The sequence below is a fragment of the Nomascus leucogenys genome, chromosome 6, assembly GCF_006542625.1.
Source record: "Nomascus leucogenys isolate Asia chromosome 6, Asia_NLE_v1, whole genome shotgun sequence".
NCBI classification, from domain to species: Eukaryota; Metazoa; Chordata; class Mammalia; order Primates; family Hylobatidae; genus Nomascus; species Nomascus leucogenys.
The window spans coordinates 98,472,215-98,487,433 of NC_044386.1; the positions used below are offsets into that span (position 1 = coordinate 98,472,215).

Below are 15,219 nucleotides of genomic sequence, written 5' to 3' on the forward strand. Positions count from 1 at the left end.
TGCCAAAGGCATTTTTGATTTTTGGACCAGGCCAGCTGACCCTAGGTCCAGAATGACATCCTAGAACACAGGCTGAATCACATGCCCTGACCACTGACTGTCCTTGATTTGCACTCTCCGCAGAGAACAGAAGATTTCAGGATGGCCAAACTCATTCCCTCCCAACTCCATGAGGAGGGCGATGCAGGAGAGCGAGACCAAGAAATGCAAGGAGTGTGGGTTCCAGGAAGCCTAAGCGGGGCAGAAAACTGAAGCCCGGTCTGCAGGGCCTCTGGAAAAGATGACGTCATTCCCATAGTACAGGTGAGGAGGAGAGAGAGATTTACCTGGAATGGGCCCCTAGACTGTGGCAAGGGCCCTGCCTGAACCTTGACAAGCAAAACGAGGTTGGGTGACTTGGAGGTTCTGCAGAGCCTTGCTCAACACTTGCCTCAGCATGTACCATGTTTGGCCAGATGTGCCTGCAGCTCTGAGCGCCTGTGCTCCTGAGCTCTGCTCTTTCCTGGAGCCCGCAAACAAGAGTAACATCTTTCACGGTCCTTGGCCCTGAGTCTGGCATCTGTGTGTGCCAAGAAGCAAGAGGCCCAATCCCACTGGGTTGTAATGGGGTGTCCCTGCATGTTCTGTAGTCCTGCTGTCCTCAGGGGCTGGAGTGACCAGAAGGTGGGGGAAGGGTAGAGGGATGTCCCAGGGCTTTCCTGAGTTTGGCTGCTAAGTAGGGAGGATTATGGACATGCCGCCTGCTTGGTGAGTGGAATCATGACCTGCCATTGACATGAGGAGGGTAGTGAGGAGCAGGTGATAAAGAGAACAATGAGGGGGACACAGTATGCAAGTCCAGAGTGGTCCACATGAGACAGGGCCCTTGGAGCCACTGGGTCCTGCACAGCCCACCCAGCGGTAGGATGACACTGCTGCCAAGGGATCATGCCTGGGGGCTTGCCCTGTCTACTGGGGGTGATTGTCCGGCCTCCTGCACACATGCAGGCTGGGGTGGGGGCATCCACCAAGTGCACCAAGGAAGTGGTCCAAGTGCCTCATTGTCCTCTCCTGTAAGGAGCGCTAGTCCCTCCTGACCCCAATGCAGGCAACTTTGTTCCTGAGGAAGAATCTATCTTACGGTTTTATGTTCATGTTTTATGTTTATGGCTTTTCAGATTCATGTTCTGAGTGAAGAGGGATCGAGCACATATTTAAGGTGATCAACTAGCCAACAGGTTCCGGGGAGCAGCTAACTCTCTGTGGCCAGAAGGGCAGGTGAAATTAGAATCCTGGGAAGGGGCTTGCAGGATCATCTGACGGAAGGGTCCTCCGATGGAAGGGTCATCTGACCACCATCTCAGCTGCCCTGCAGATCCCCATAAAGCCACCACTCTTGCCCCAACTCCAGAAGAAAAGTGTTGGGACCAATAATCACCATCGTATTCTTTCCACTTTGAGGCATTAATTACTCAAGTGGGAATTACAGTCCACAGTCTCACTGCCACATCTGTGGGCCTGCTATCTGGTCCCAGGTGATATAGGGGAAGCGATTCTCTGTTTTACCTGGGAGTGTTAGACCTCAGCCCAGTCCTTTGCCCACTTGTGGATGCCCAGTGGCCAGCCCACTGGTCTTCCTGCCCCAGCCCCAATCCAGCCCCAGGGAGGCAGTGGTGCCAGCCTCCTGCCCGCACCTGCTTAGAGACTTTGAGCCACGTCTTTTTGAGCCGGAAGATTGCACTGCGGTTCATGGACGAGGTGATCTCCAGCACGGCATTGTAGTTGTGGAGGCAGCGGCATATGTCAGCCACGGCCACCCACTTCTCGATGGTGCTCACCCTGGCGTTGATGTCCTCATTGCGGATGATTTCTGAAGCAATCAAGTTACTGATCTTTAAGCCAATGCAATAAGACAGGGAAAAAGAGGAGTAAGTATTGCAAAGATGATAAATGATCACTATTTGCAGATATGATTGCCTGTTTGAAAATACAAGAAGGAATTGGAAAACTACGAGAACAACTAACAGAGCTTGCTAGGGTTGCTGGCTAAAGGTTCAATATACAAAAATGAAAAGTATATATATACATTAGCAATAATCAATTAGAAAACACAACAAAAATACAACCTTCCAAATAACAATGGGAATTTGTAAATACCTAGGAACTTAATGAGAACTATGTAGGATGGAAAAAACAGGTCACCAAAGGATATAAAAGGCTTGAATAACAGAGAAAGAGATCAAATTCCCAAATGGGAATGTAAATATGTCATTTTTCTGAAAACGAATACATGTGTTTAATGTAATCCAATAAAACACTCAGGCCAGGCACAGTGGCTCACACCTGTAATCCCAGCACTTTGGGAGGCTGAGGCGGGTGAATCATTTGAGGTCAGGAGTTAAAGACCAGCCTGAACAACATGGTGAAACCCTGTCTCTACAAAAAATACACACACAAAAAATTAGCTGGGTGTGATGGCGCATGCCTGTCATCCCAGCTACTCGAAAAGCTGAGGCAGGAAAATCACTTGAACCCAAGAGGTGGATGTTTCAGTAAGCCGAGATTGCACCATCGCACTCCAGCCTGGGCGACAGAGCAAGACTCCATCTCAAACAAACAAACAAACAAACATACAACCCGAAAACAAACAAACAATACAAAAAAGGCCAACGAGAGCTTTCTTTAGAAAAGTAATTCTAGACAAAGTAATTATAAAGTTTATCTGGAAGAATAAACAGGTAAAAGGGGCCAAATTCTGAGGGAATCCCCCATCATACAACTAGAGCTTGGACAGGACATACTTTGAAGCACTGCTGGTCTCACATACACAGTAGAAGATATCTTCAAGGAATCCATCACCTGGCCAAACATGACACACACATGAACAAATCAAGTGCAGGTTGGACCAGTAGCAGCCGGGGGCAGGGGTGGGAAGCTGGGGCTAGAACATCAGGGAATTGGAACTGCAAGGAGCTGGAACAGCAGGAAGCAGTGGGCTTTCCAGTACATTTTTTTTTTTTTTTTTTTTTGAGACGGAGTCTCGCTGTATTGCTAGGCTGGAGTGCAGTGGTGCGATCTTGGCTCACTGCAACCTCTGCCTCCTGGATTCAAGCAATTCTCCTGCCTCAGCCTCCCGGTAGCTGGGACTACAGGTATGCGCCACTACGCCCGGCTAATTTTTGTATTTTTAGTAGAGACAGGATTTCACCCCGTTGGCCAGTATGGTCTCGATCTCTTGACCTCATGATCCACCCGCCTCGGCCTCCCAAAGTGCTGGGATTACAGGCGTGAGCCACCGTGCCCAGTACATTCTTTTGCAACTTTCTAAGACTCTTTTTTTTTTTTTTTTGAGACAGAATCTTGTTCTGTCGCCCAGGTTGGAGTGCAGTGGTGTCATCTCGGCTCACTTCACCCTCCACTTCCTGGGTTCAAGCGATTCTCCTACCACAACCTCCCAAGTAGCTGGGATTACAGGCACACACCACCATGCCTGACTAAATTTTGTATTTTTAGTAGAGATGGGGTTTTACCATGTTGGCCAGGCTGGTCTCGAACTCCTGACCTCAAGTGATCTGCTGGCCTTGACCTCCCAAAGTGTTGGGATTACAGGCGTGAGCCACCGTGCCCGGCCTTTGCGACTGTTTAATTATTTCAAAATAAAAAGTTATAAAAAAGACTACTACTTTAAAAAAAGGCGATAAAAGGACATTTACAGATGAATTAAAAATTACAGGGCTTTATCGCTAAGAAACCTTCTCAAAAACAATTTCTAAAGGATGCTCATCAAGAAAAATGAATTGTAAAACTACATGAGAATGGAACTACTACTTAAGAGAGTCAGGAAGGGTAATAATACAAAGTAGTACATGTATTATACCTCTTAATTACATTGAAGTAGTAGTTAAAAATTTTTTCCATCAAGAGAACATGGAACTTAAAAACAGTTTTATATAAAAGTTATACTAATTTTTGAAATAAATAGATCAGTCAAATCTTCCAGAGAAGAAGGATAAAAGGAATATCTTCCAGTTTATTCTGTGAAGCCAGTATTACCTTGATACTGAGACCAGAGATGGATAATATAAGAAAGGAAAATTACACACCCATTTGTTTAATGTACCATGACCACATTGGGTTTGTCCCTGGAATGCAAGGATGATTGAATATTAGAAAAAAAGTATAATTGTCATTTACTATATAAACAGAGTAAGGGAGAAAAACCATATGACCATCTCCATGGATGCAGAAAGAAATATTTGATAAAATTCTGTATTTATTCATGGTTAAATCCATTAGCACCCAAGGAATAAAAGATAATTTAAAAAAAACCTGGTAAAGGAACAAACATCATTCCACATGGGGAAATATTAGAAGTATCTCCTTTAAAACCAAGAAGGTGGCCGAGTGCGGTGGCTCACACCTGTAATCCCAGCACTTTGGAGCTGAGGTGGGTGGATCACCTGAGGTCAAGAGTTCGAGACCAGCCTGGGCAACATGGTGAAACCCCGTCTCTACTAAAAATACAAAAATTACCTGGGTGCAGTGGCGTGCACCTGTAATCCCAGCTACTCAGGAGGCTGAGGCATGATAATTGCTTGAACCCGGGGGGTGGCGGTTGCAGTGAGCCGAGACTGTACTACTGCACTCCAGCCTGGGTGACAGAGGGAGACTGTGTCTAAAAAAAAAAAAAACAAAAAACCCCCAAAATCCAAGAAGGAGACACATGATCACCATGTCCATTCCACGCTGTCCTGGAGAGAGATGGGACTAGGGCGAGGCAGGCAAGGTGTGGGGTGCAAGTGCAGGAGGGCGAGTAGCTCTGTAGATTTTGCTCTCTGGGAAGCTTGTTTGCCTTACGCCAGTATCCCAGCTGGGCCATGGTCTTGAAGATCTTGGCCAGTACCAGTTAAGAGGACAAAGAAATTAAAGGCAAAAGGACCAGAAAACAGCAAAAAGGACTGTGCCAGGGAGAGATGAGGAAAATCGCTGTTGTGCCAGCACACGTCCTGTGTATCAGAACCAAATGGTGGATTTGAACAGAGATGGCCAAATGCCAGGTCGTTACAAGGGCAGCTTCTGAAGTAGACTGTGTGTGCGCTCAAAATTGTACTCTGCTGTGTAGTGTTGGGGATGAAATTTCCCCTCCTCGAGCCTCAGTTTCTTCATCCACAAAGTGGGAATGGCAGGATTAAATGAGATGATGCTTTTGAAGCACAGCATCTAGCATGTGGTGAACACTCAATGAATGCTCACTTCATATTCTTGTCTTTCACTTGCTCGACTCCTGGGCACACAGTGGGATGGGGAAGGGGAGGGACAGTGATTTGTTGCCTGGTTCTGTAAGATGTGGTCAGATCAGGCCTCTATCAGGTTACGTTTCCTGGGGCTTGGTCTCTGTCCCTCTTTCTCTCCTGAGAGGCACACGAGTCTCCTTTCTGCTGCTGTGCTCACTGCGGGAACCACTGGGTGCCCAGGCCTAGGAGGCCCCAAAGGGCTCCTTCCCTGAGCTGCAATCCCTGGGTCTTTCTTGTCTCTTCCAGGCTGCTGAGGATCCTCCCAGGATATGGTGTGCTGGGGGCTGGGGTTGGTAGGATGCGGCCCTGGCCAAAGTGGTCAGGGCAAGTGGAATCATGTGCTCCCACCACCGGCCCTCAAAGGCTCTTTCCTCGTGTTGATGATTAAACTCAGAAGAATGAGGATGCTGAGTGCAACTGTTCTCAGGGCTGTCACGAGGCTGGGAGTGGACTCGGCTCTGTGGTTCAGGGGTTGGAACTTGCACAGATGTAGGGAAGTTGCTGGGAGGGAATTTTTTTTTTTTTTTTTTCCTCACACAGCTGATTTGCACTGTGTAGCAACGGGAGCCATGAGCTACCACATACCGGTCAGGAGACCTCAGCATTTGCCCTTCTGGAGCCTTGGTTTCTTTGTATCTAAAAATGTGAGGACAGCCCCCATCTTTTAGTTGATGTGAGCTTTCAATGAGATTACTATGCACAAAAAGCTCAGTGCTAGGCACAAGGTATGCACCCGGTTAGGGGGCAGTGGATATTCTTATTAAAGAACATTGCAAATGCTCCCTGTGGACGTGAATTGTGCCTCAGAAGGCTCTGGGACCTGTCTGGCCCCCAGTTCTCTGCTGCTCCCATGTTTCTCTGAGAAGTGATTCTGGGAGCTGGGGGTGTGTGATGCACCCATCTGAACTTAGTGTGCTAATCAGAGTCAGTCCAGGCCTTTTAAGCTGCTTATGCCAGGCCAGTTTGCAGGTCCAGTGCTTGGTCCCATCTCAACAGTTCTTCCCCAGGAAAGCTGGGGCTGGGAGGTCTGGAGGAGGGGGCTGGAGGAGCTGGATATTGGGCCATCCTGATCCTAGCCAGGGACATTCAGGAGCCTTAGTCTCGCTCAGCACTGTGGCCTCCTAACATTAAAGAGAATTAAACATTCTCTTTAATGTTATCCCAAAAGACCATCTTACCACAAGAAAGGCAAGAAAAGGGGCAGCGAGTGGGACATCACTGCCAGAGTAGCTGAAACAGCAAAACATTAGGAGATTCCGAGGGTTCTGGATAATGTGTGAATTAGAGGGAAGCTGTCTGCCACTGTCCAGCCAAATATTGCTTGCTGTTAATACTGAGATGAGGTTAAAAAATAGGAAGCATAGCAAGGTCTTCATTCCTTTCCTTCTAATCCTTCATTCCCTTCTGTTCTCTTTGCCGCAGACTCCCCCAAAACCCTGTTCCGAGGAGTGACCCCTCTTAGGAATCACAAGTTCTGGGTGAGGGCTCACAGCGAGCCAATGCTGGGCTGAATGTCTTTAGATGACCACCCAGTTAATCCTCCTATGACTATTCCACGGTCAGCCCCACTTAATAGGAGAAGAGACTGAGACCGAGGTGAGGCAACCAGCCCAAGGCCACATAGCAAGCGGTGGCAGAACTGGAGAGGACCCAGGAGTCTGGTTCCAGCCAGGTGTATAGCCCGTTCTCTACCCAGCCTCTTGAGCGTCTTGCCAAAGAAAAACCCCAGCGAGCGAGGCGCTCCCATCCATACTCACGTCATTGAAGTGCTTAGTGGTTTTCATGATATAAGGGGTCCTTTCATTCTTTTCCAGTTTCATCCATCCTTGTCCGAAGAATTCCCTGTAGGAAGTAAGGGGAGACCCAGGTGGAGGGGGTGAGGTTTGCCTTGCTGATTTCATTGCTCCATGCTTTTTATTTTTTTTATTATTTGGCTTTTTGAGGCTGTCATTTCTGGGGGAACAACTTTCTGCAGAGGCCTGGAAGGAAGGAACCCTGGGCTCAAGTCCAGCTCTGCCTTGTCGCAGCTGTGTGGCCTCAGACAAACCCTTTATAGCACAGGGCTTCAGTTTCCTCATCTGTAAAATGGGAATAAAGACGACCCTTTCCTCACAGGGTTACTGGAAAGCTGAAATAAGGTGTGGGAAGGCACACACCTTATTGTGAGGTATGGTGGAAATAATTTGTTATGAATCTTGTTTTCTGACAGGGAGAATTCACATTTTAGTCACTGCAGCAGCTGGTCTGTAGGATGAGGGAATAATAGAAGGCCCTAAAAGGGAGGAGATAAAAGCCTTAAAAAGCCTGCAAGCCAAGCCTCAGGCTCCTGACATCATAAAGTGACAGGGAGAGGGGACCTCGGCAGAGTCCTGTGAGCAGAAAGGGCCAGGGGAGGTGATTTGTGTTTGAAAACACATCCCGCTTCTCCTCCTAGAGTGACATATCAGGAACACCATCTGTTTCTACATCCAGGAGATGTGACAGGTTTCCAAAGTGTCGACCTTCTCTATTTACACGAGGCAGCACCCACGCTGGGGAGGGCTGCGAGAATGCCAGGTGGGGCTGAGGCCAAAAGTCCCCCAATGATTCAAATCCGGCGAGCCCAATTCTGGGAAACCATTCTGGGACCACTGTTAGGAATTCAGACATATTTGTTACAAGGATGTTTACTGCAGCGATAAATATAAAAGTGAAGGCTGAAAACGCTCTCATGGCTTAGTAACACACTGTTAGAGAATGCTGTGTACTTATTAAAAATAGTGTTTACAAATGCCATGTTGGCAATAGCGTCAGATGAAAGAAGAGGGATACAAAATTATATAAGTAGAATAATTGCAATGAACACCAGGGATGACTTAGGCCAGAGCAGGTAACAGCAGGCCTTGGGGCTTCTTCGAAGTCCACACCTGTCCCCTAAATCAGCTCCTGGAGGTCACTGGACCCACACACGTGCCCACGCTCTTGCCTGTGCGCACAGTTTCTCACAGGTACATGTGCACACACACATGAACACATGCTCTTTTCTAGATACTCTCTTTCCAGGAGCTCTGAGTTACAGATGATTCCAGAAAAGTGTGTGTGTGCAGCTGACAGGTAAGGAGAGAACTTGGTGGGCAGGAATGGGAACAGGCTTCTCTCCCTCATTCTGCCGACCTAGACACTACTGTTTCAAGCTGTGGAGGGTCCGCGCAGCTCTGGAAATTCACTGCATGTGCTTCTGGGGTGCTGTCCAAGACAGTGCCTGAGGAAGCAGGGGGAGGTGGGTGGTGCCTGCAACACTTACTCATAAGGAATCTTCTTGAAGACGAGGTGGTCTAGCAGGGTCAGCTGCTCCGCGATCTCCAGGGCCGAGTGGTTTTCAAAGGGCTCAGCCTTCACGCCTTCAGCCTGGTTTTGAGTTAGGGGAGCAATGTTTTGAGTTAGGCCCACGATGGACACCTCCTGGATTCTCAGTTGCCTCTCTGCTGGTATCTCCCCTTCGAATTGGGTGGGCAGGTGATGGGGTATGACACCACCTCGAATCTGGTGGGTGGGTGGATGGGGCCTTGAATCTGGTGGGTGAGTGTATGGGGTATGACTCTGCCTCAAATCTCGTGGGCGGTTGGATAGGGTATGATGCCGCCTTGAATCTGGTGGGTGGGTGGATGGGGTATGACGCCACCTCGAATCTGATGAGAGGGTGGATGGAGTATGATGAGGGGAGGTGGAGGGAAGGGGACGGAGGGAGATGGGCCCCGCCCTGTTGTGCCGGTGTGTGCAGCCCAGTGCTTGGACCGCCCTCACCCACCCTGCCAGGAAGCTCCCAGCACATGCATGAGACAACAGAGGCTTCCAGGGGTGAGCCACTGGCCCAAGTTGCTAAGCTGGAAGTGGGCTGACGAGGACTGAAGCCCAGGTCGTCTGACTTCAGGCTGTGCCTGGCCACTCCCTTCAGGGTCCGCCTGAGCCCACAACTGGCTGTATACAATTTCCTTTTGAAACTAGCAGGTGTGGACTCCCAGGCATGATTAGCTCCTGGGATGGCCCTGTGCTCAGAAGACAGCTGTCCCGCCTTAGTCCTGGGCCTTAGTCCATGTCCCTGGCCCCCAGGGGCCACCCTCGGACACCATCATTAAGGGATTCCACTACTTGGGCCCTTTGACCAGAGAAAATCTTCAGGGAAATGTTACCCAGGGGACAGTGGTGGCCACGGCAGGAAATGGATGAGAGGTGGACATGGGGAGGCCAGTGTATTAGGCACAAAGGCCTTATGGAAGGTCTGCTGGATCTGAGTGGAAGGCGGTGGGTAAAGGGACAACTGTGTTGGTCTTGGGAGGAGCCTGTTAGGAACAAGAATCCTCCCCCATCACCACCTCAGGACCAACTGGGCCACACAGGAGGAGAGCGGCCAACCCCTCGGGCAGCAGGTGCTCCGAGAGATCACTGTCTCGTGTGCCTCATGCCTTCGCTTTTTCATGCTCACTTTACCCTGTCCAGAAGTCCCGGCTGGGCTGGGCACCTGCAAGCAGCCCATCTGCCGGGTCCCAAGGGAAGTGGGGCCATCCCTCCTAGACTAAGTGTCTCCCTTCCTCCCATTTCCTCCTCAGATGCACACCGAGGTCTGCACGAAGGCCCTCGCTACACGCTGAGATAGAAAGGCAGGAAACACGGTTCCTGACCTCAGGGAGCTCAGCCTAAGTGATTCCAAGTCATGTGAATGGAGCGAGGACCGTGGAGAAAAACAGCCTCTGTGTGTGTGCTATGTGGGTGGTGTGTGGGTGGTGTATGTGGGGTATGTGCATGTGTATGTGGGGTGTGTGTGTGTGTGTGTGTGTGAATGTGTGTGTGGTGTGCCTGTGGGTGATGTGTGTATGTGGTACGTGTGGTGTGGTGTGTGTATGTGGTGTGTGTGCGTGTGCCTGTGTGGGTGATGCGTGTGTGTGTATGTGGTGTGTGTGGTGTGGTGTGTATGTGGTGTGTGTGTGGTGTGTGCGTGTGTGGTATCTGTGGTGTGTATGTGTGTGTGGTGTACGCCTGTATTGGTGATGTGTGTGTACGTGGTGTGTGTGGTGTAATTTGGTGTGTATGTGGTGTGTGTGTGGTGTGGTGTGGTATGTGGTGTGTATGTGTATATGTGGTGTGGTGTGTGTGTATGTGGTATGTGAGTGTTGTGTGCGTGGAGTGTGTGTGGTGTGGTGTGGTATGTGGTGTGGTGTGGTGTGTGTGTGTGTGTAGTATGTGCCTGTGGGTGATGTATGTGGTGTATGCGGTGTGTGTGTGCATGGTATGTGTGTGGTATCTGTGGTGTTTGTGTGTGTGTGGTGTGCACCTGTGTGGGTGATGTGTGTGTATGTGGTGTGTGTATGTGTGTGTGGGGTATGTGGTGTGGTATCTGTGGTGTGTGTGTGGTGTGGTGTATGTGTGGTGTGTGTGTATGTATGTGGTGTGTGAGTGCTGTGTTTGTGAAGTGTGTGTATGTGTGTGTGGTGTGATGTGTGTGTTGTGTGTGTGGTGTGTTGTGTGTGGTGTATGTGTGTTTGCTGGGTGTGCGTGGTGTGTGTGTGGTGTCTGTGTGTGTGGTGTGGTGTGTGTGTGGTATGTATGTTTGCTGGGTGTGTGTAGTGTATGTGTGTGTGGTGTGTGGTGTGTGGTGTGTGTGTGTGTGTGGGTGTGTATGTGTGTATGTGGTGGCTGTCGGTGAGTTTTTCCTGGCAGAGCTGTGCTGGGCAGGGAGGGGTGTGTACAGAAACCCAGGTGCAGGAGCATGGGTGTCGGGGGATATGAAGCCTTTGGGGACGTGGAGAGGAGAGTGGCAGGGCCACTGGGATGCTGGGTTGTAGTGAGAGAACACAGGCAGAGGATCCCCTGTGTGCTCACAGGGAGGGGACCCTCAGCCTCTGAAGCAGATGAGTGAATAAATACAGGCGGGCAGCCCAGCCACCTTCCCATCTGAGGGTCCTGCCTGGTGCCCTGGGGTTGGGCTGAACTGTCAGGGCCAAGGGTGAGCTCAAGGGGCTGGGTGGCTTATGGCCCAGAGGCCCAGGCGCTGTGGGGCCCAGAGGCCTGCACCAGTATCGGAGGCCAGAAGAGGCGTTCTGGCCAAGGTGGGGTGGTTGGCTCCTTCTGCTCCCTTCTGGGGTGGCCTGGGAAAGAGGATGACCCTGGAAGCAGAGATCAAAACTGACAACTTCCTCCACCTTTTATAGGCTTTTGAAAATCCTCACTGTCTCTAGTGGGGCCGTCTCAACCCGGATCTGCCCCACACAGGCTCTGGGGACAAGAGAGGGTAGCTCAGCAGCTGTTTGTTCTGGAAGAACCTCAGGCTGTTCACAAAGGAACAAGGGGCTCTCATGCCGTTGAGGGGTAAATATTCCGGGTCAGCCCCTGTTGGGAAACAGGAGTGGGGTGCAGTCGGCTTCCCTTCAGCTGCCGAGAGGAGCACTTCTGTCTCGGGGTTTACCCAGCATTCTGGCCCCAAAGGGTCAGTCTGGAGGAAGTAGGGTCTGGGCACCGTCAACCTCCCTGCCTGAAGAGCACGTGTGGGTTCCTGGGGGCCCAGCCCTGCAGCGCTGCTCTGGGGGCAGAGTGTGGGCAGAGTGCTTACAGCTTCAGAGGTGCCCTCACCATTTCCAGGAACCAGGAGGGGAACATGGGAGGGGTGGGGGCAGCAGGGGCCCAGAACCCAGAGTCCCAAGTCCTCATGCTGGCTACTTCCAACAGACTGAAGGTCACTCAACCAGCAAGGGGCTGAGCCAGCATTGCACAATCTCTGCCTCTGGTGGGGGTGGTGTGGTCAGGGTGAGTCTGTCTTGAGCACCCCTGGCTGCTGTGATGCAGGGGCCAAGGGCTCTGGGGTGGCTTGTGATGGCATTCTGGGGTGCATATCACTGACTTGGAAAAAAGTGGGCTGTAGCTGGACCCTGGAAGTGCACAAGACCATCCTTCCCTTACTCTGTGTGGAATGCCACTATGAGCTTGGATTTGTTCATGGTGAGCACAGCTCTCTCTCTGGGGTCCCATCATTTCTGGGCAGGTGGTGAGCTGCACCCCGACTTCTGGGGATGAGGCAGTGTGGTAGATGGAATGAGGGAGAGTTGTCGCTCTGGAGTCAGCCACACCTGGGTGTGAACACCAGCTCTTACACCACCACTAGGGCCTCCCCTTGAGCCTTCGGAGGGAGCACGACCCTTCCAACATCTTTTTTTTTTTTTTTTTTTTGAGATGGGGGTCTCACTCCGTCACCCAGGCTGGAGGGCAGTGGCTCGATCTCAGTTCACTGCAACCTCTGCCTCCTACGCTCAAGCAGTCCTCCCACTTCAACCTCCCAAGTAGCTGGGATCACAGGCATGCGCCACCATGCCTGGGTAATTTTTTGTATTTTTGGTAGAGACGGGGTTTCACCATGTTGCCCAGGCTGATCTTGAACTCCTGACCTTAAGTGATCTGCCCACCTCGGTCTCCCAAAGTGCTAGGGTTACAGTTGTGAGCCATCGCGCCTGGCCTCCCTCTCACATCTTAATTTCAGACTCCAGAACTATGAGAGAATACCTTTCTTTTTTCTTTTCTTTTTTTTTTTTTGAGACGGAGTCTCGCTCTGTTACCTAGGCTGGAGTGTGCAGTGGACGATCTTGGCTCACTGCAACCTCCGCCTCCCGGGTTTAAGTGATTCTCCCACCTCCGTCTCCTGAAAAGCTGGGGTTACAGGCGCCTGCCATCACACCTGGCTAATTTTTGTATTTTTAGTAGAAATGGGGTTTTACCATGTTGGTCAGGCTGGTCTCCACCTCCTGACCTCAGGTGATCTGCCCACCTCGGCCTCCCAAAGTGCGAGGGATTACAGGCGTGAGCCACTGCGCTCAGCCCATTCCTGTTGTTTTAAGCCACCCAGTTTGTGGTATTTTTTCACAACAGCCACAGAAAATGAATACGGGTGATGCCTGTGCTGGGTCAGGGGTCCTGGGCAGGAGGACGGGGAGGAAAAGCTTGGAAAGCAAGAGGGCGGGCCCAGCTCACCATCTGCGTGATCTCCTCCAGTGTGATCTGGTTGTCACCTGGGTCCTCCTGGGTCAGAGTCCTAGGCAGGAGCGAGAAGGCACGGTGAGCCCCACTTCACTTCTAGGCAGCCCCTCCCCAGCTCGGACAGCCCCACATGGCCTCTGCTCTTACGCCCCTCTGTCCTTGTCATCCCCATCGCCAGGAGCACCCTTTCCCCTTCCTCCTTCACTCTCTTCTTCCTGATGGTCCTGACGCTCCTGGCTGTGGGAGGTCCCCTTCTGGGGCCCTCTCAGCCCCTGGGCTTCCTGCATCTGGCTGGGTGGGAATGGCCTTTCTGCCACCTCAGGCAGGGAGCCCTCGAGGGAGGGACGGTGTCTGATTCAGCCCCATAGCTCTGGTGCCAGCACAGGACTGGACATTTAGCAGGCGCTCCTGTGATGGATGGATGACATGGATGACAGGATGCATGAGACGAAGGAAGCACAGGAGCGGGGAGGCAGCAGCATGGCAGCCACAGGCCCAGAGGAGGGACTGTGAGGATGGAGTTGGGAGAGCAGAGGAGAGTGGTACCCACGGTGGGGAATGAGGGCGGAGCCTCAAAGTCAGGCCAAAGTGTCTCACGCTCACAGTGATGGGCTCAGAGCCACAGCTGGTGAGTGCCAACGGAGGCTGTGGACACTGGAGAGCCAGGCCTGGGCTGCGTGGGGACAGTTAGGGGTCTGCAGGCCTGCCGGGGCTGCGGGGAGTGGGTCTCTGGATCAGCCTGGCAGAAGGCATTGTCGTGTATATCTTATAGCTGAGGAAACAGCCCCTCAGGGAACTGCCTCACCTGGGGTCCTGCAGCTGCAGCATGGTGGGCCCACACTCCAAACCAGGGCTGCCAACTCCAGAGCCTGCTCTTTCATCGCACCCAGGGAACAGGCTCCCCTCCGAGGGTGGCTTTGATCAACATGCTTGGTGTGGGGCTCCACACACTCCTAACGCCTCCTGGGAGGACTGTGAGTGGTGGCCGTATGTGTGTGTGTGCATGTGTGTGTGTGTGTATGTGTGCACACACTCTGGCCTCTGTACTGAAGATGGCGAGGCCTGAAAGAGATTTTAGGACTGTGAGCCTGAGGGAAGAATGGGCCCCAGCATAGGGCCTCTACGGCCTGGCTGGGGGGGAAGGCTGGGCACTCTGGTCACAGGCAGGACTTAGGGGAAAGTCTGGGGAGGCTGGGGCCAGGCAAGAGGTGAGGAGGAAAGGCCAGGGTCCAAGCCCTCACACCTGGGCTGGGCTGGGAGCAGACAGGCTGAGTCAGTAGGTGCCTGCCACCCACTGAACAGCCTGTAAAAGTGACACCCGTGATCTCACCCCAGCCTCGAAGCGGGTATTGTTCACCCATTTTATGGATGAGGCTCAGAGAGGGGACTTGCCCAGGTCACATGAGTCACTGGCTGAGCAGCTCAGACATGGGGCTGCCTGACCCTGACCTCTGCCAGGAGAGGACAAGCACGGGTTTGGGGATAAACAACTTAACTGAATTCAATTCAACAGACACTCCCTGAGCACCTACAGATCAGGCTTTGCCAGCACTGTTTAGTAGATCTCTGCAGTGATGGCAGCATCCTACACCCTGTACTGTCCAGTGCAGGGGCTGCTAGCCACATGTCAGGGGTGAAGCTGAGGCTGCTGGGCTCATGTCACTGAGGAACTGAACTTTAAATTTTACTTAATTTTCATTAAGATTTAAATAGCCAAGGCCGGGCACGGTGGCTCATGCCTGTAATCCCAGCACTTTGGGAGGCCAAGGCGGGCAGATCGCCTGAGGTCAGGAGACGGAGACCAGCCTGGCCAACATGGTGAAACCCTGTCTCTACTAAAAATAAAAATAAAAAAAAAATTAGCTAGGCATGGTGGCAGGTGCCCCAGCTACTGGGGAGGCTGAGGCAGGAGAATCGCTTGAACCTGGGAGGTGGAGGTTGCAGTGAG

The 15,219-nt window shown here is 51.6% G+C and overlaps 1 protein-coding gene across 6 annotated transcripts in view; it reads right to left on the reverse strand.

The window, feature by feature from the left end:
- Positions 1 to 15,219, reverse strand: part of RASGRF1 (Ras protein specific guanine nucleotide releasing factor 1) — a 127,282-nt gene that overhangs the window by 22,819 nt on the left and 89,244 nt on the right. For all 6 annotated transcript variants that reach the window (XM_030814885.1, XM_030814884.1, XM_030814883.1 and 3 more), the window contains 4 exons: positions 13,266 to 13,326; positions 8,557 to 8,660; positions 7,031 to 7,115; positions 1,674 to 1,871 (listed from right to left, as the gene is read on the reverse strand). In XM_030814885.1, coding sequence (XP_030670745.1) covers positions 1,674 to 1,871; positions 7,031 to 7,115; positions 8,557 to 8,660; positions 13,266 to 13,326 — 448 coding nt within the window. The remainder of the gene's footprint in view (positions 1 to 1,673; positions 1,872 to 7,030; positions 7,116 to 8,556; positions 8,661 to 13,265; positions 13,327 to 15,219) is intronic.